Here is a 20,604-nt window from a genome sequence, read left to right on the forward strand (position 1 = left end):
AAAGTGGGGTGAAGCTATAATAGAACCCCTGCAGGTAAAAAGAGCTTGTTTATAAAAGCCCATTTTTCCTTTTTTTAGTACTTGTTCAGAGATATTGAGACCCACTCACTTGCATGTTTCAGGTACAACGGATTAAGGTCCTAATTAAGAAAGAAACAGGTGAGCCCCAAATAAACCTGAAATTGCTGAAATGTTGTTATTTTTATCGTTATTTTCACAATGAGTCCCACAATTGACAGTCTGAAATTATCACTATTTATTATAGATTTTGCACATCTAAGGGAGGATCAGGTAAATTCAATGATTCTCTTCATTTATTTTTTTGACTATCAGTTTGTTACTTAAAACGTACAAATATACAGAAGATAAAACACGTTTCTTCCTTCCATTACAGAATTCTTTATTCATGCTCTATATCGTATAGTAGCATATAGCACTTGCAATAACGAGGTAAGTAGTATAACTCAGCAGAGGCAACATACAGCAACATTGATTCCCCATAACACCGGAAGTAATAAGGTTTCCTTTTTTCTTTCTTTAACAGACCCCTGACGAAGGGGCAAATGCCCCGAAATGCATCGGGTGTTGTTGTGTTTTCTACCTATTGTATAAATTTATACTTCTGTTTCATAAATGTAATGTAAATCTGAGAACTCACTGAGAGTATTTCCTCATGATGATTGTATTGCAATGAATTGTTGATGAACTATATTGGATAAAAGTGAACAAGAATTTCTAAAAGGAGTATTTCATTTTTCGTTGTGCGTGTCAGAGTCCTGACGGCCATTTGGCGCCAGGCCACATACAGTCATTTTGTTAGTGTGCAGGCACTAATCTGACACAGCACACATATCGCACAACACAAAGGGAATTGAGTAACTGAGTGCAGCACCCGCCCACATACATTGCTATGAAATCTTTGTCAAAATAAATTGAAGCAAGACGAAGCATAATGCGGATATTCACAAACCGAAGGCAGTGCAGTGCGGCTGGATTCAGGATTGCGTCTGGTATGGGAATTCAAAAGGTGATGCTTTAATGGGATGGGGTGTCTGAAAATTATGCATGTGCTTAATAAACTTACAATACACAGTCCTGATGTTTGCTGTTCTTTTTCACTCTGCGCCAGCCTTCATGACTGTCTCATAAATAACTGCTCAAAGCCCCATTGTTCAACACTTGTCTTGTTTGCTGAATCTAATCTGATGGTGCTGATCCAAAAATAGTCCCAATGCTTGTACTGTACCGTTTGGGGTCCGGTGGAACCTCCTGTCTTATTACTGTACCTTTTCTGACACTATTGCTGTTTCTTATATGTCCATCAAATGTCCAAAACGAACCTTACAGTAAAGAATACTCCAGCATCTGCATAGAGAACGTGGAGAGCGTTAATAGTGTGTTCAAACTTTGTTTGGAACAGAATGTCACTCTGACATAAATTTAGTCATTGAGTCAGAATTTTCCCCTCATGGCCCGAATTAAGTTCATCGAGCTGGGAAAGTGAAGCCACAGCTACATGCTATCTTATGCTTCTGTCTTTCAGGCACGAATCTGTTCCCCATGCAGAGCTAGAATGGAAGAAGCAGACGTATCTGCAGTGTGTCTTAAAACATATGAGGAGTACTGAACAGCCAAACCAAGGTAATCCTAGAGGTGTGGATGTGTTTTGTGATGACTGCATACTGATCGTAATCTATTTAATCTGACCAGAACGCGCACATAATCATAAAGCATTTTATTTAAAACCTGTGTGAAACGCTTACCTCTGATAATGTCTCTCTACCCCCTCCTAATGATGAGTCGGAAGGGCCCTATAGGGATCCCAACTAGTGAGATGCATGACGCTATATGCTTGGTGGTGAGCATTTTCCCCACTGAGCAGGACTACTGGCTAAAATATCACCCAACTGCCCTGACATTGCCACTCGCAATACCGCAACTCCAATCGAACCAAGCATCCTGCGGGGACATCGCGCACCCCCGCGGCCGCCCCCATGTGATGAAGCTGGGGCGGAGGTAGCCTGCCTGTGGAGTCGGGGAGGGCCCGAGTGTTCTTGTGGCATCCTCCTTGCAACTTCTGGCTCGCTGAATGGGGGCTGCGACATCGCTCACCCCATACTCTTAACAGCCGGGGCCAGCGTGCCAAAAGCTGAGGCTTTCCAGACTCCTGACGCGCTGTGGAGGGCCCGGGTGCTCGCGTGAGCCCCTCCACTTGCTTTATTGCGCCTGCAAAAACACCCCTGCCCTCCCAAGCAGCCTGAAAGCGTTGGAGGGTGCGGGCGGGTACGAACGTCACATGGATCGGCTGTCTTCCCCCGGACATCCCGTTCCATCTGGAGGCCGCGGCTATGCGATTATGAGCCCGCCTGAGCCTAATGCGCCTCCCGGTTGGCAGCTCCCCCTGCGCTGGCCGGATGGGGCTCACCGTGACGCACAGGTCCTGGACCTGATGGCGCCTACACACGGACTAGAGGTGAGCAGCTGGGGCAGACTCCCACGTGTGCATCGCCACACTGTGGGACGGGGGGATTGTGGTGGTCAGAGACTGCCCTCCCCGGCCCCGCTGCTGGAAAAGGAAGGCGGTCCAAGGCCGCGACCGCCCCTGGGTAGTCCAGGAGACACGATCCTCGGTCCTCGACCACTATACCACATGGCAAGGGCCCCACCGCACCCACCCCTGACCAGAATGGAGGTACGCCTCTATGACGCTACCCGTGTATGCTGAGAGCTGCCCAAACCCCCACAGGCGGAAAGCAAACATGACTGGGCCGCCCAGCCCTCAATACTACCACGATGGGGGAGATCGGGCAGGGAGAGAGGGGAGGGGGGGGGGGGGGGGGGGGGAGGAACTCACCACACTACAATTGCCCCCAGCTCTGGGACATGTCTAAACGGTGTCGGGGTAGTGGGTAAAGAGCGCGCCTTGTGGACGGGGATAGGTATATGTACCTCACCCCCCCCCCCAACCCCTCTACCCAGAAGTGACGCAGCACACCGGACCCCTGAGGGTCCCAAACTCTGGGAGGCTGCCTCCTGTGCCTCTTGTGGCACTAAGGTGGCCGCCCCCTTATCGGGTCTCCTTCATGGATCCCGGGCAGCCTGCAGACGTATCTGCAGTGTGTGAGTACTGAACAGTCAAACCAAGGTAATCCTAGATGTGTGGATTTGTTTTGTGATGACTGCATACTGAATAAAGATGGTGTGTGCGTTCTTCCACAATGAATCGCTACAGAGTACTTCCGGGTTGGAAAAGGAGGGCACGTGGCATTTAGAAAGCATTTCTTCGGAAAGATAACTAGTCTAGGTGTTGACAGAGTTGGAGAACCTGTTCTTTAAAAGCAAGTCCAAAAGACAATACAGAAAACCTGTAGTTCTGCATTTTATACTAAGACATCGTGACCATAGCAATTTATGAGATTATCATCGTTCGACACTGAATCTCACTCTCTTGATCATCGAGCTCCCTCTTGCTTCTCTGATCAAAGCAGATGTCACGAGTTTCATTCAGGTCATTGAACAATGGTCGTCTCATGTTGCCTGCCTGCAAGATAGGTTGTCAGCGGGCCCCATCGTGCGTCCCTAGACGAGACCTTGGGCAACAATGTGCAGTATGTTTCTGAGTTTTCACTACATAACAGTAAATCTGTGAGCCAACTATCATCAGTGGCTTGGGGTCCACTCCCCCATGACATAGCCACACATCGTTTTTCCAGCAGAAGGGCCAGGCCAACAAGCTTTCTACAGTGTTTGGGTATCCCTTTAACCCCTTCGCTGCCAGACCTTCACACCCCCCCCCCCCCCCTCCCCTGTCGTAAGCCTTTTTTTGGCTATTTGGGGTAGTTCGCGCTTAGGCCCCTGTAACTTTTGGACCACATAAGGTATCTGCGCCAAATTTGCATCCTTTTCTTCCAAAATCCTGGGGATTCTAAAGGTTCCCAGGGTTGGTGGATTCCCTTGGAGGGGACCCAGAAATGAGCCAAAATACAGGTAAATTTAGGTTTTGGGGGGGAAATGAGAACAAAGTGCTGCAAATGAAAGCGTCTGGGGTTTTCCCTGCAAATGGTATAAAAAAGGGTTTGTGGGGCTGAAATCACTATTTTCCTAGCTTTTAGGGAATGACAGACTTTTGTCAGAAAATCAAAATCTTTTACACAGTTTGGCATCTTTCTGGGACAAAGCCTATTTTTGCTATTATTGGTGCTTTCAACCTCTTTCCAGTTAATTGTAGAAATGGGTATGAAAGCAATAATGGATCCTGGAAAGCTATACATTTTAGAAAACTAGACACAATTCTGAATTCAGCAAGGGGTATGTAGTTTCTTCTAGGTTTCTTTAAAGAAACAAACAGTTATATAGGATGAATTTAAAATTAGTTGAAGAAAACAGCCTTTCGTGTCAACGTTTTTATCTGTAACTTCTTCTAATTATGACAGCTCTTTGAAAGCAATATACCATTACATTTGCTGGACCTTACTGGTTGTGGGGATATATAGGACTTGTAGGTTCACCAAGAACCCGACGAACCCAGAGCCAAAAACTGAGCAGCGACTTACAATGGTTTTTTATTATGTACCGGGTATATAGTAATTATTCTGGGGAAATGTAAACATGGAAAAATCTGTATGAAAGACACCTACGGAACAAAATATAGAGTTTAGAAACCGTAGATATTTGCACATTTCCAAAATTGGGAATACTCATACTAGCATGAGAATTATCGGTCATTTTTCAAAATGACTTCTTTTTTATACATTCTTTCATTTGGAAGACAGAAATGCATAAAAAGTCAATTGGTAATAACAGTTTCTTTACAAATCTGAATTACCCTAAGTCTCCCGATAAAAATGGTACCTCACTTGTGTGGTTAAGCCTAGTGTCCACGACAGGAAACTGCTCAAAACTCCACGTGAACACACCGTATTTTCACAATGAAAAATTACCCTTTTTTGGCAAAGTGCCTAGCTGTACTTTTTTAACCCTAGCTCTGCCGGCACCTAGGGAAACCTAGCAAACCTGAACATTTTTGAAAACTAGACACCCAGGGGAATTCGAGATGGGGTGACTTGACTGGCTCTCACCAGGTTCTGTTATCCAGAATCCCTTGCAAACCTAAAAAATTATCGAAAAAAAAACACATTTTTCTCACATTTCTGTGGTGGAAAGCTCTGGAATCTGCGTGGATCCACAAATTTCCACCCACCCCGCTTTCCCCAAAGTCTTCTGAGACAAATGGTACCTCACTTTGTGGGTGGGTCAAGTACCCGCGACAGGCAAGGACCCAAAACCTATTGAGGAGACATCAAAATGACCTATCACTAACCAACCTGGTTTTGCAAGGGGGTCCCTTGAGTTTTTGGCCCGGGACTAAGTGGCCATCTAGGGAAAGCTACCAAACCCACACATTTCTGGAAACTAGACACCCGGGGGAGTCCAGCGAGGTATGGCTTGCGAGTATCCCCCAACATTCTACTACCCAGAATACCCTGCAAACCCCAAATTTTGCTGAAAAAAATCACTTTTTTCTCAAATTTCTGTTGGGGAAAGTTCTGGAATCTTTGTGGATCCACAAATTTCCTCCCACCCAGCGTTCCCCCAGTCCAATGAGGTATGGCTTGCATGGATCCCTCAACGTTTTCCTACCCAGAAGGCCATGCAAACCTCCAATTTAGCTGAAAAAATTTTTTTTCCACAAGTTTGAGTGTAATCATCTTGCTGGCACAAATCTCCTACCCCACAGCGTTCCCCTGAGTCTCCCGAGTAAAATTATACCTCACTTGTGTGGGTGGGGCAAGGGCATGTGACTGGGAAGAGCCCAAAACATAGGGAATAAGGGTATAGCACAGAGAATTCTAAGCGCTACATTTAAAAAACATTTGTTTAGCCAATTCTGCATTGGACACACAAGTAAGGTATATTTTTACTCAGAAGACTCAGGGGAACGGAACGCTGTGGGGTAGGACATTTGTGCCGGCACAGTGATTCCACACACAAATATGTGGTAAATGTGTGTTTTTTTCAGCTAAATTTGAGGTTTGCATGGCCTTCAGCTCACGGATTGCGTGGAGTGACGTTTGGCTAGCAGTGTGTGTAGTGACCAGCAGTAAGTCACTACTCGCACACAGTCAGCCAAGTGCCACTCCACCCACACTGCCAGCCAAGCGCCACTCCACCCACACCGCCAGCCAAGCACCAGTCCACGCACACCGCCAGTCCACTCACACCTCCAGCCAAGTGCATGTCCACCCACACCTCCAGCCAAGCCCACCCACACCTCCAGCCAAGCCAAGCCCACGCACACCTCCAGCCAAGCCAAGCCCACGCACACCTCCAGCCAAGCCACGCCCACGCACACCTTCAGCCAAGCCAAGCCCACGCACACCTCCAGCCAAGCCCAAGTCCACCCACACCTCCAGCCAAGCCCAAGTCCACTCACACCTCCAGCCAAGCCCAAGTCCACCCACACCTCCAGCCAAGCCCAAGTCAACGCACAACGCCAGCCAAGCGCAAGTTCACCCACACCGCCAGCCAAGCGCGAGTTCACCCACACCGCCAGCCACGCACCAGTCCACCCACACCGCCAGCCATGCACCAGTCCACCCACACCGCCAGCCATGCACCAGTCCACCCACACCGCCAGCCATGCACCAGTCCACCCACACCGCCAGCCATGCACCAGTCCACCCACACCGCCAGCCATGCACCAGTCCACCCACACCGTCAACCAAGCGCCAGCCCACGCACACTGCCATCCATGCGCCAGTCCACGCACACTGCCATCCATGCGCCAGTCCACGCACACTGCCATCCATGCGCCAGTCCACGCACACTGCCATCCATGCGCCAGTCCACGCACACTGCCATCCATGCGCCAGTCCACGCACACTGCCATCCATGCGCCAGTCCACGCACACTGCCATCCATGCGCCAGTCCACGCACACTGCCAGCCAAGCGCCAGTTCTCGCACACCGCCAGCCAAGCGCCAATTCTCGCACACCGCCAGCCAAGCACCAGTTCTCGCACACCGCCAGCCAAGCGCCAGTCCTCGCACACCGCCAGCCAGACGCCAGCCCACGCACACCGCCAGCCAGGCGCCAGCCCACGCACACCGCCAGCCAGGCGCCAGCCCACGCACACCGCCAGCCAGGCGCCAGCCCACGCACACCGCCAGCCAGGCACCAGCCCACGCACACCGCCAGCCAGGCACCAGCCCACGCACACCGCCAGCCAGGCGCCAGCCCACGCACACTGCCAGCCAGGCGCCAGCCCACGCACACTGCCAGCCAGGCGCCAGCCCACGCACACTGCCAGCCAGGCGCCAGACCACCCATACTGCCAGCCAGGCGCCAGCCCACGCACACTGCCAGCCAGGCGCCAGCCCACGCACACTGCCAGCCAGGCGCCAGCCCACGCACACTGCCAGCCAGGCGCCAGCCCACCCACACTGCCAGCCAGGCCCCAGTCCACCCACACTGCCAGCCAGGCCCCAGTCCACCCACATCGCCATCACGTTTAGGATTTTTGTATACAAAAAAGAAAACACAAACAAATTGCAAATAGATACAAATCTACTAACACAAAATCTGAAACTAAATACATTGCACAAATGCCAACCTTGAAACTGAACAAAAAATATAAAACAATAGAGATCAGGCAGTTCACTTTACCACTCATGGATGCTCCCCAAAAATATTTTGCATGTGGTACATTCTAAAACAAGCAGGCACACACCCCAGGGTTAGGACACTCAAAGCAGTACCTAGGAGTCTCTTTACGTGTACCTCTTCGCCAACAGTATCTACATCTTCTACTGGGAAAGTCTTTTGAGAGAGTGGGAGGAATGTGATCAGGAAAGTGGCGATCTTTCAATCTAGACACATCCTCTACCACTCCAACTCTAGGAACACTTGCCTGTTCCACTAAAACAAGGTGCATATTACAAACTCCTGAAACTTAGCAAAAGTCATCTTTGACTCAGGACAAGAATCCTTGAATACAACAAAACCAATAAAGCTTGCCAAGTGGAAAAGATGGATAGTCAACTTCTTATACCTTTCTTTATCATCTTTATTTCGACAAGATTTGTCATAAAAAAAGTCACATTACATTCCACAATATAAAATGGCACAATTCTATGCGATTTATTGGATTAAAAAAACATCAATCTGGGTGTATCCATTGAACTGTAGCAACACTGTGAATTACAAAATCCATAAAAAACATTTAAAAACATGATCATCACACGGCCCGCCAATCCTTTACAAATTTTGGAGTCAGTATGGCTATATACATATGTCTGCCTTTTACCACTAAGCTAGACCTTTAGCTAGTTCCGTCTCTTATTCCACATTGCTGCTAGGAATTTTGTTACAGCAAAGACTATTATTGGAGAGAGATCTGTTTTTAATATCCGGAATGATTCATAGCACTGTCTGATCCCCAGATTCATACATATTGGAAGTATCCACCTTTTCCTTGCGATCCTATATCCAGGGCAAAAAAAGACCACATGCAATTCATCTTCTGCATCAGCAGAACAGCCAGGACAGTTCTTTGGAGTGGGTGGTCGCCATTTACTTGTAAGGGATCTAAGTGGCAGAGAGCCGTGTCTCCATTGGAGATAGAGCTTCCTAGAGCCTGGAGGGCTGATATCATTCAGAACAGTCTCCAATTTGAAATAATCTTTCGTGATTAGGAATAAGTTAGATAGGGTTCCTGTTTGGGCATTAGTTAAGCGGGCAGATAAATTGTATTCAAAATACAGATTAGCCAGCTGCTTGCATGATATGTTTATACAGGCTTGCTCCGGGTTACTCCACATAAGAGGGAGGCTCAGCCTCTCAAATTACTGTCTTATGTATTTCAACCAGGAGAGCTTCCATGCATTAGGCAGTTTTAGAACCTCCATTAGCTCTTGCCTATAATTGAGTTCTGGAGTGACCCAAAGTCGCCCCCAGAAGGTTAGGGGTTTAAGGCCCAATTCTTCTTTTAAAGGTCTAAGGCCCAAATCGAGCCTTAGGGGCAGCAGTGGCGTACTTGGTGGCAATCACAATCATACCAAATGCCTTGGAAACTTATTTTCTGCGGTATCCATCGCAGGTACACAATTGTGGCCCCACAGTTCTCCGCCATAAATTACCGCCTCTCGTGCCTGCAATTTATAGATCTCGAACGGTGGTCCAATTGGCTTGACTGTAGCTTTACTTAAAAGTTTGAGAATAACTCCTGCCTTTTGAGTGAGCTTTAACTGAGATTTTATTTGATGTTGAGCCCAGGTCATGCTTTCATTAAGTGTCAGACCCAAGTACTCAAATGTGTACACTCTTTCGAGCCTAGCACCTCCAATCACGGGACTTGGGCGCGTTTTATTCGGGGGATTAAAATTCATACATTTCGTTTTGGAAGTATTTATTTCCAGCCCCCGATCGTGGCAGAAGTTGACAAAACCATCCAGGACTCGCTGGATACCCATGGGAGTCTTCGAAAGCAGCAGGGTATCATCCGCAAACATAATCGCAGAGACCCCAACCCCAGCAAGTCCTGGCGCGTCTCTATTGGGAACCGCGTTCAGGTGTGCAGTCACCCCGTTGACGTAGAGGCAAAACAGGGTAGGCGCCAAGACGCACCCCTGCCTCACCCCTCTGCCAATGGGGAAACTAGATGACAGTTTGCCTTCTCTCCCACACCTGACCTGAGCGAAATTGTCCATGTGCAAATGAGGGGCAGGAATGCCCATGTCAGATAGCACACTCCACAGTTTCCTCCGTGGGACCAGATCGAAGGCCGCACGGAGGTCCACGAAAATGGTATAGAGTGATCCGCCCTTAATTTTGACAGTTTTCCAAAAAAGCATAGTTAGTCGGAAAATCTGGTCCGTGGTTGAGACAGTCATTCAAAAACCAGCCTGATATGAGCTTAACGTTTCAAACTCCTCAATCCAGCCCTCAAGGCGGTCTAGGATCAGCCTCACAAAAAGTTTCTGTGATACATCTATTAGCTCCCAGCCAAGTACTTGGAACCGCCATACCCTCTAAGATAGCATTAAAAACCAGCGTCAAATAAGGTGCCCATATCCCAAGTTCATGGTTAAAAAGATCACCAGGGACCTTATCCAGCCCCGGGGCTTTACCAGCAGGGAGTCTAGCAATAGCATTCATGACCTCACCCTCAGTGAACGCGTTCTCAGATATATTGATGGCAGAAGTAGGTTCTATATCACATATGGGGAGAATCCCAGTTGAATTATCCCCCAGGTACAGGGTATGAAAGTGATCTTCCCACACCTCAGGAGCGATGTTAGGTGCTACTGCCAACCCTGGTTCGACTGAACCTGTACTTATAATTAGCCAAAACTTACGAGCATCCTTCACTGCTAAGGCAGATGTTAAATTTGCCAAGTAGTCATTCCCCCATTCAATCTTGGCATGGTGGATAAGTTGCCTGTATATTGTCCTCTTGAGTTAAATGCGTGCCCTGTCATTGTTTTGTTTCAGAGCCTCAATGAGTTCTCTTTTTGCCAATCTACAGGCCCTGTTATACAGCTGGGCTTGCTACCTGCCCTGCTCCCTCTGTGATCAGGGGGGTTTAACATTTCAGCCAGGCTAGCAAATAGTTCTCTATTTAATTCTGCCAGCCTTAGGTGACTTCCATGGGAAGGGTGTTGCGCCTTTAGGACAGCGGCAACCTCAAGTGCAGGGACGAGCCGCGCGTATAGCTCCGCCACTTGATCTGGGTGGGTGACCAACTTGTCCCATCTAACCCTGCGTGTATTGTTAGAAAGTAAGGCCCTGTTGGATGGACCATCCACAAATGTAGAACTACGGTTTGATACATTGGGACGGGTGAAATCAAGGATCAGTGCATGGTTGTCACTCTCTGCCCTGTAAACCAATTTAAAATCTAGGATCCTATACCAGGCACTACATTCGACTAGAATATAGTCAAGGTGCGCCTCCCTCCCTGGTTTATTAAGTGTTCATTGGAGGGATGTCTGATTTCACCCTACCGTTGCAAGCCCCGATTGAATACTTCGTCAGGGTAGTTATTTGTATTGCCAAGGGCGCCCATGACATTACTGCCCCGCTACTTGAGGAATTTTCCACACATCATCCTCCTCCTCCTGATTTACACCATCTATCAGACCCACAAGCAGCTCAAAATGGGAGTTTAGATCTCCCCCTATCACGAATGCCACACCATCCGGGATCACCCCTAAAAAAGAGACCAGCTCCTCAATAACTCTGGACTCAAAAGTAACACTCGCAGGTCTGGAGTAAATATTAACCAGGGCACGTCTGGCACCATTCCGCCACTCCAGAATCACACATTGCACATCCTCTGAAGCCGTGTCCATGACCCTGACGGTGCAACCTAGCTCAACTCTTATCCATATCGTTAGCCCTCCCGGCGGTCTACCCTTTCCCCCCCACCTTGCGAGGACTGAGTATGAGGCAAACCCTGTACGAAATTGTTCTTCCCGAGCCCACGTTTCCTGGAAGAGACAGACCTCGGTCGTATCTATAAAAGTGCCCCAGTCAGGGCAGGCCAGTTTGTTACTGAGACCTGCCACATTCTAGAAAAGTATTTTTATTGCAGTTGGACCTGGGGGGTGGGCCTGAGTTTGCGTTAAGTGTTCCTTATTTCTGAGATATATTGGGTCAAGATTCATGGTTACTTGCTGCATGACCCGGGTGTCTGTGGCGTCTGTCCCTGCTCCCGACTGAACTCTATTCTCAGAAACTGTTTCCCGGATGTTGGACGGTGTTGTTGGAACTGTCCCCCCAGTTCCACCCCGGCAACCTTTTTCCCAGTGGAGTCAATCTACCTGGTCAAGGCAGCTATACCTATTAATATTGAAGTAATCAATAGGCATCGGAATTTCATAGGGATTTGGCCTCAACCCTCTGGTGTGACCCCGGGGACCCACCCTCTTCCATCCATCCTCAAGCTCATGATCCCATGGGGTATTTGATGGTGGATAAAAGAAGTACAAGGGGAGTGGCTGAATTACTGTATCCCCCGTACTGCCTAACCAGTTGCAGATGTGCAAGACAATCACTGGATTCCTAAAATTTACCAGGATACAATCCCCTTTTGTTTTCTTTGGAGTGAATCCCACCCACAACTCTGCGAACCATCATCAATTCAGTTTTGATATAAGGGGGAAGGGGTCTGTGAATATTCAACCAACTCGCCACTTTATTTTTCAGAGAAGCAAAGGTTTCTAGTGCAGGGTCTCTGAGCTCAGGAACACCAGTTAAAACCACGACCAATGGAGCAGCCTCAGGTGGTAGATTAACTACATTTTTTAAGTTCTGTCTGCTTGAGTCTTGCACGGGCCGATCACCCGACACCAGCCTGTTCCTATTCAGCCTATTAGAGGTCACAGAAAACAGTGGGCACAGATCTCTACGCTGAGCACGAAGAAGTAGCTAACTCAGGGGCTGTTGCTATAGTCGGGGTAGTAGACAGATGGAGATTAACTACAGGAGGGGGGATTGGGGGATGAATAGCTGCTATGCCAGGGGGGTTGGGTGGAAGTGCAATAGGGGGGTTGGATTGGCGGGTGGTTGCTAAACTAGGGGGATTTGATTGGAGCGAGGCCCTCCCGTTAGCCCCAGTGATTCTCTGGGTAGTCCCTAGGCTTCTCACAAATTCCTCAATGCTCCCAGTGGCCTCTTCTAGTGCTTGTAACCTATACTCAATACCATCTAGTCTAACTGCCAAGGGGTCCATCAGAGGTTTCAAAGTTTCTCCAAGGGTGCGAATAAGATTAACCTCTCCCCCAATAGAGGTCTCCCCAAACCTAAAGGCAGCAGACTGTACTACTGTCTGAGCTTGCGGGAGCAAGCTACAAATATCATTAGATGGTGGTGGAGGGGAGGCCCGGTCCACTATTGGACCCATAGTCTCAATAGTGGTAGGGCGAGGATCTAATTTAGGCCTTTTTCCCCCCCTTTGTCTGCATCCCTCATTTCCTCTTTGGGACAGCCCCTTCCCTCACCCCACGTGGCTGGGGGGAGCTAGAGATATTCACCCCTCCAGATGTTAAACCCTTATCAGACAATGGGGCTGAACTTGTCTCCGGAATAACCGGTAAAGAGTCACTAGGCAATGGTGGACTCGACCTTAGATCTTGCTAAACAGATGATATTGTTTGGTCGATACTGTCCAGTAGGGCATTATGTAAGTCCTCACCCTTATCAGGAGTTCTAGCATTCGCTATTAAACCCAAAGAGGACCTTCTTATGCTTTCAATCCCCTGCGAAAGCCTTCTTTCAATTATCGTTAATTCATTTGCCACCAGAGAATTTGCTCTGATGAGAAAATTGTCCAAAGTACCTGCCACCGTAGAAGAGGATGCCGTGGCTTTGCTTCTGGTTTCCCTTGACGCCATAGTCCCTGATTCAGGTATGATCTCCAACTGGGGGTGTGTTGATCCAAAACGTTGTCCAAGGGCAAACGAATAAGGACCAAGAGATGTGGCCCGGTCCGGTCTTGCTCGGTCTGTAACGTGCTAGAACGGGCCCGCCCTTGGCCCGGGCTTCGCCTGTGTCCCGCGGTACGTGGGTGTGGGTGGAGCTAAGTAGGAGGAGGCGGGAAGAGGCTGCGGCGAGTGTCAAGCCGCTGAGGGTGCTGGACCTCGCAGTCCCGCGCCCATCCTAGCTCGCCCAAACAGCGTCCAAAATGCCGAAATGCTCAGAGGTGTCCAAAGACTGTGGGAGTCAGGAGGTAGGATTCCCGTGGATCACGTTGGGGCTTGCGAGCAGCTCCCGCGGCAAGCCGTGAAGTACTGCAGGGAGGCGGGCGGGAAGAGGCTCCAGCTGCGGCGGGTGTCAAGCCGCTGAGGGTGCTGGACCTCGCAGTCCTGCGCCCGTCCTAGTTTGCCCAAACACCATCCAAAATGCTGAAATGCTCGGAGGCGTCCAAGGGCTGTGGGAGTCAGGAGGTAGGATTCCCATGGATCACGTTGCGGCTTGCGAGCGGCTCCCCCGGAGCGGGGGCCGCGAGCCGTGAAGTACTGCAGGGAGGCGGGGCGGGAAGAGGCTCCAGCTGCGGCGAGTGTCAAGCAGCTGATAGTGCTGAACCTCGCAGTCCTGCGCCCGTCCTAGTTCGCCCAAACAGCGTCCAAAATGCCGAAATGCTCGGAGGCGTCCAAAGACCGTGGGAGTCAGGAGGTAGAATTCCTGTGGATCACATTGCGGCTTGCGAGTGGCTCCTGCGGAGTGGGGGCCGCGAGTCAAGTACTGCAGGGAGGCGGGGCGGGAACAGGCTCCAGCTGCGGCGAGTGTCAAGCCGCTGAGGGTGCTGGACCTCGCAGTCCCACGCCCTTCCTAGTTCGCCCAAACAGCGTCCAAAATGACGAAATGCTCGGAGGCGTCCAAAGACTGTGGGAGTCAGGAGGTAGGATTTCCGTGGATCACACTGCGGCTTGCGAGCCAAATGTAAGCCTTATGAAGAGCATCGTAAGGTTCCAACCTCTGATCAACACAACCCATGTGCCTATTCTAGTCTAAAATGCACACATGCTTGCGCGCTTCAACAACCTGCCCCAAACAGTCACAGGTGAAGTGCTTTCATCCTGGCTGGTAGTCAGCATGTAGACATCTCTCCTGTCTGAAAACTTCACAGCTAGAAGTTCCTCGCAACACAATGCACTGTCCCCGCACAAGATTTTGACGGACTAGTTCTTTAGGCAAACCTTTACGGTTAGAGCGGATTGTGCCCCAAGCAACAGTTTCCACTTTGGCCAATTCCCCGAACAACCGCACAACAGTGTAGAAGTTATATACATATAAATGGTGACCTTTGTTAAAAAGTCCTCTACCAAGTTCCCACACAATTTTCTCAGTCACTCCAAAAGTGGACAGACAACCGGGGGGAGGGGTGTTAATCCTGGATTCCTTACCGGTGTACACCCCGAAATTAGAGACCTATCCAGTCCTACTGTCACACGGCATATACAGCTTAATTCCATAGCTAGGAATGTATTGCCTAAAAACCAAGCGGCCCTTGAAAAATACCAAAGACTCATCCACTGCTATTTCTTTCCCTGGAGCATAGATCTCAGAAAATCAATCTGCAAAGTGATCAATGACAGGTAGAATCTTAAAAAGACGGTCACACTCAATGGTTTAGCGTTGCCACGAGAACACCCTATCGACAAAATACAGCATCCGAAGCAGAAGCAAATACCTATCGCGACTCATGACTGCCGGAAATATAGCTGTTGCCATCAAGGGACTAGTAGACCAATATGAAGACATTGATGGCTTCCTTAGCAAGCGCATCAAAAAAGTTAAACCCAAGAACTTCTTAATCTCTTCCAGATTTGCGGGAGTCCACCGGATAGCTCTAGAATGGGGCTTGAGGCTGATACTGTTGTCCCTCAAAAACTGTTTGGCATACAAATTAGTCTGCTCAACAATCTCTGCCAAAAACACATCGTCCATAAACAACTGAAAAAAATGCATCCGCAAAAGGTTTTCTGTATTCACTTTACCCCCTGAAACACTAGTAAAGTCTGGCAATGCCTGGGGCAACTCATAGGTCATCACTTCCAACTGGAAGCCTTGCAGCCACAGGCTGCAACCTAGATGCCTCTTGCTGCACCATACCAACGGGAAGCCTTGCAGCCCAGATGCCTCTTGGCGCACTAACGGCACATCAATGTCCTCCTCTAACACAGGCACTTCATCCGCACTAAGAGTAGCTTCATCCGCACTGAGAGTAGCTTCATCATCCGATGAATCCATGTATACAGAAACTCACTGCCTGAATCTTCCCCTCCCACCTCTGCCTCAGATGCAGAGTCAGTCTCTGAACCATGGTCAGAGGAAGACTCAAAAAGTATACCAACAAACCTGCTGAGCAGTAATCCTGCGGCTAGCCATTATCCTTACTAAGAAAGGAGACTACACAAAGAAGTCCACAACAACCAACACTATGCAAAATAAATAAGTAAAACAAATGTGTGCCTTTATCTCAAAGATCTATATACTCAAAAACTAAACAATACACTTGCAAGAGACAGCTACACTCACCAGCACCTACTCTGCAGAGAGACAGCAAAATCGATATCCTACTAGAAAGAAAAAACAATTACAAGACAACAAAATACACAAGTCTTACCAAACACATGCAACTACACAAACAGCAGAACCACCATTACCGTAACCTCCAAAGAGCAAAAGCCTTGAACTAGAACAAAAAGGGAGAAATGAAGCATTGCAATTCAATTCACAAGAAATAAAACAATTAACATTATAACACGATATGTCACTACCCAAATAGGGGCAGAAAGGCCAAATAAACAGGCGTATCTGCCCCCAGGGGACAGAATACACACAAAAAAATATATGTCCCCTGGAAGCGGCCCTTGCCCAAGGGGTCGCTTCCATTTTATTTATTTTTATATTCCTGTCTCTAGCCAGCATTTTTGGGCCTTTCTGGCCCTCACCCCTCCTCCCCTGGGGCCAGAAAGGCCCAAAAATGCTGGCGATCTGTCCCCAGAGGGGGCAGAAAAGTCTTACTAATGTTTTAGGCCCATAAGGAAGCGACCCCTACTCAAGGGTTTCTTCCATTTAAAATTTAAAACACTCCTTGGTGTCTAGTGGGGTTTTCTGCCCCCCTCCGCCCCCCGGGGGCAGAAAGGCCAAATAAACAAACCGATTTGCCCCCCGGGGGGGGGGAGGGGGGGGGGGGGGGGGGCAGAATACAATTGTAAAAAAAATATGGCCCCTGGAAGCGACCCTTGCCCAAGGGGTCACTTCCAATGTAATAAAAACAAATTCCCTGGCTCGAGTGGGCTTTTCTGCTCCCCCTGGGACCAGAAACGCCCAAAAAAATCGGGCGACCTGTTCCCGGGGGGGACAGAACAGTCTTAAAAATGATTATCCCCCATAGGAAGCGACCCTTGCCCAAGGGGTCGCTTCCATTTAAAAATTAAGAAATTCCCTGGTGTCTAGTGTTTTCCTAGACTGGTGATCTACTCTGGGCATGTCTCGCAATGTAGTGGTGTACATCCCAGAAATGATTTTGTATTCAATGAGCCAGTGGCATTAAGACACAAAATGATTTTCATGTGAAGTAATAGTAGGCATGACTTTGCGTTGATAGGTTGTTAGCAGATATGAATTCTACCACAGTTGGTGCAGCAGCATCCTTTATTTCATTTGCATAACTTCATCATCTACTTAACCATCATGCACCAGTACACCTGTTGTCCTGGCCAGGCCTCATAGTGTGGTCAGTTCTACTCTAAGCTGGGCTGAAACTTGCTCTCTCAGTTTTACGTGAGGAGATACATTGCGTAAGAAAAACAGGACATCACATAGTCAAGCAGTTGTGGGACACAGGGATAAGTATATTCCCCCATTCTATTACTACATATTACATCCTCTGTTAGCAGTATAAGCAGTTGTGCCTTGTGGGTGGGCATACATCCCCACCCTGTTTTACCAATAGAGAGCCATTTCAGTGAAAAGACTATAGAAGTTGGGAACTTCATTCCTTTTTAGCCCAATATAGTAAACCATGGGACTGATTCCAGCTTTTTACTTGTCATTTTGTTAAAAACAATTGTGATCTAAAAGAAACAGGTTAGTATTCGATTCCTTACCTTAGAATATCCCCAGGCGTCAGACTGGATCCGGAAACTTTTGCGTAGCAATACCCCTGCGTGTCGTTAGGCGTCGTCTCTGGCTCCGCGTCCGTCGTCGGAGTCGTCTGCCCCGGAATGACGTCATCGAAGTACTTAGATGCCGCACATGCGCGCTGACGTACATTCTTCTTTTTTCCGCGCCAGCTAGAGCAGATCCGGAGAAGCTCTACCCCTTAGTCACTTTTTGACTAAAACTTTTTTGATCATTTTTGATCTTCAAGTCATTCTCGACTCTTCAGGTGCCGGTAGGGATGCCCGGGTTCAAACCCTGCTTGAAGTGTATTCGGCTGATGTCGAATACCGACCCCCATCGCCGGTGTCTGCAATGCCTAGGCCTCGACCACGACGACCGTTCCTTTTCCGACTGTCGGGCCCTGACGTCGAAGGCTAGGTGGGAGCGGTCCCGCAAGCGGCTCGAGCTCCGGCTGTCGGCCCCGCGCCATTCGAGGTCCCGGTCCCATGGGAGGTCGAGGGACCGGTCGCGGGGACGGAGCCCTCGCAGCTCCGGAAGTCGGCATTGGTCTTCTGGTTCCTCCTCAGGTAAGAGGCATGAGAGGTCGGAGCGGCGTCATCGCTCCTCCGACCGCCCCCGAGGCTCGCTCGACGCGGCCGGGGTTTTGGGTGGCACCACCCACGCGGCTCCGCTGACGTCGCTAGCGCTGCATCCTGCCCCACACCTTCGGGTCCCTGAGCAAGATGCGACGCGGGAGATCGAGCGGTACGTCATGGCCATGAGGTCGCTCCCTTCTCCACCGGGCCCCACGGCGCCTTCGGGCCCAGTGGGCCCGGCGCCGGGGCCTAGCGGGTCGAGTGCTCCGGCACCGACGCCGCCGCCTGCATCGGCCCCGCCGGCGACTTCGGTCCCGGCGCCACAGGCCCCGGCTGGATCTGGATCCGGGTCGACGCCGGTCGACCTTACGACCTCGCCGGCGCCGTCCCCAAGGGTGTCACCACCGGCGCCGACTTCGGTCGACGCCGGCCCCAGTCCTTCTATCGCTCCCGTTCAGCCGTCGACACGGCCCCGTTGGGCGCCGTACGAGACGGCTATTGGTACATTCCAGTTCCACGAACGGGCCCTGATTGTTGATCCTGGCTACCAGGCATTGGGTGACGAAGAGGACTGGGAGGGGTCTGAGGACCCTCTGACACAGGAGTGTCAGGACCAAGCGGACTGGACAGAGGAGCTTGGGGAGGCCAGCGGCCTGGACCTCTCTCCAGACACTGGTTTTGTCTCCCCTCCTACCGTGGCTACGGAGGTTGGGGCAGCCTATAGCATAGTACTGATGCGGGCAGCTAAGGCCTTAAACCTTACGCTCCCCTCAGCGGCCGTGAGGACTAATCTCCTCACTGAGGTCCTCAAACCGCATTCAAGCTCGGTCGAGCCTCTGCTGCCGTTCAATGAGGCCTTATGTGACGTTCTGTTGGGCACCTGGTCAAAGCCCACCTCAGGACAGCCTGTGGACAGGAACGTAGCCAGACGCTACCGCCCGGCTCCGGGTGACCCAAGCTTCCTGTCGACCCACCCCACCCCGAGAGCCTGGTTATCCAGGCCTCTAACTCCCAGACCGCGTTCCCGTCGGCTCCTCCCGACAGGGAATCCAAGAGGTTTGAACAATTTGGCAAGAAAGTGTTCTCGTCCCTTAGTCTGGGACTGAGGTCAGTCAACAACGCATGCCTCTTGGGCCGCTACACCCACACCCTGTGGGACACGGTTGCGGACGTGCTGCCACAATGCCCTGAGGAGGTCAGGGCTAAACTCGTCCAAGCCCTAGTGGAGGGTCGAGATGCTGCACGGTACTCTATCCGGTGCGGACTGGATACCACCGATACACTAGGCAGAGCGATGGCCACAACAGTGGCGGTCCGACGCCACGCCTGGTTACGGTGCGCCAATTTTTCGGCCGATGTCCAGGCTACTCTTCTGGACATGCTGTTTGATGGCCGTCGCCTGTTTGGCGACCAGGCAGACCACGCGCTTGAGCGCTTTAAGGACTCCAGGGCTACGGCCAAGTCCTTGGGCCTCTCGGCCCCGCGCCAGCAAATGGGTGCCTTTCGCTTCTTTCGTGGCCAAGGAAGGGGCGCTCCCACTCGGGCCGCCAGCCACACGCCGCCTCAACAGAATCTTCAGCGCGGTGGCGGCCGTGGAAACCGCCGGGGAGGCGGTCGGGGTCAACGGCGTGGCCAGTCCGCAACCGCTCCCGCAGCATCCGCCTCAAAACCTTCCTAGTCTGAGTTTTCAGGCCCATGTGTCGCCAGCGGGGGGGCAGGGTCCGCCATCACCTCTTCCACTGGCGCACCGTCACATCAGACAGGTGGGTGCTGCAAATCGTCCGAAGGGGCTACTCCCTCACCTTCGAGGCGACCCCTCCACCCATGCCAGCGCAGTACCACCGCGTGTCGGGGGACCACTTGCGACTTCTGCAGGAGGAAGTTACGACCCTCTTGGCCAAGGGGGCCATCGAGCGCGTTCCTGGGCCAGAAGTAGGGTGTGGTTGCTACTCCCACTACTTTCTGGTACCCAAGAAGGGCAAAGGGGGCCTACGCCCTATCTTGGACCTACGGAACGTCAACGGCTTCCTCCGAAGGAGAAGTTCAAGATGTTGACTTTGGCTCAGGTCTTGGCTGCCCTAGACCCGCAAGACTGGATGGTGGCGTTGGAATTTGCAGGACGCTTACTTTCACATCCCCGTCCTGCCGGCCCACCGGCGTTATCTGCGGTTCACGGTAGGCCTCGAGCACTTTCAGTTTACCGTGCTCCCCTTCGGCCTTACCAGCTCCCCACGGATGTTCACGAAAGTGATGGCGGTGGTCGCAGCTCATCTGCGCAGGTTAGGGGTTTCAGTCTTCCCCTACCTCGACGATTGGTTGTTGAAGGCGGGCTCGCCTCAGACAGTCGTCAACCACCTCCAGATTACGGCAGATCTCCTGCACCTGCTGGGGTTTT

General features: G+C 50.6%; 1 protein-coding gene across 3 annotated transcripts in view; it reads left to right on the forward strand.

The window, feature by feature from the left end:
• The window catches only part of S100PBP (S100P binding protein), a 509,558-nt gene that overhangs the window by 401,600 nt on the left and 87,354 nt on the right, over nucleotides 1–20,604 (forward strand). For all 3 annotated transcript variants that reach the window (XM_086955719.1, XM_086955720.1, XM_086955722.1), the window contains exon 4: nucleotides 1,544–1,641. In XM_086955719.1, the coding sequence (XP_086811845.1) occupies nucleotides 1,544–1,641 (98 nt within the window). The remainder of the gene's footprint in view (nucleotides 1–1,543; nucleotides 1,642–20,604) is intronic.

This window comes from Lissotriton vulgaris, chromosome 2_1, assembly GCF_964263255.1.
Source record: "Lissotriton vulgaris chromosome 2_1, aLisVul1.2, whole genome shotgun sequence".
NCBI lineage: Eukaryota > Metazoa > Chordata > Amphibia > Caudata > Salamandridae > Lissotriton > Lissotriton vulgaris.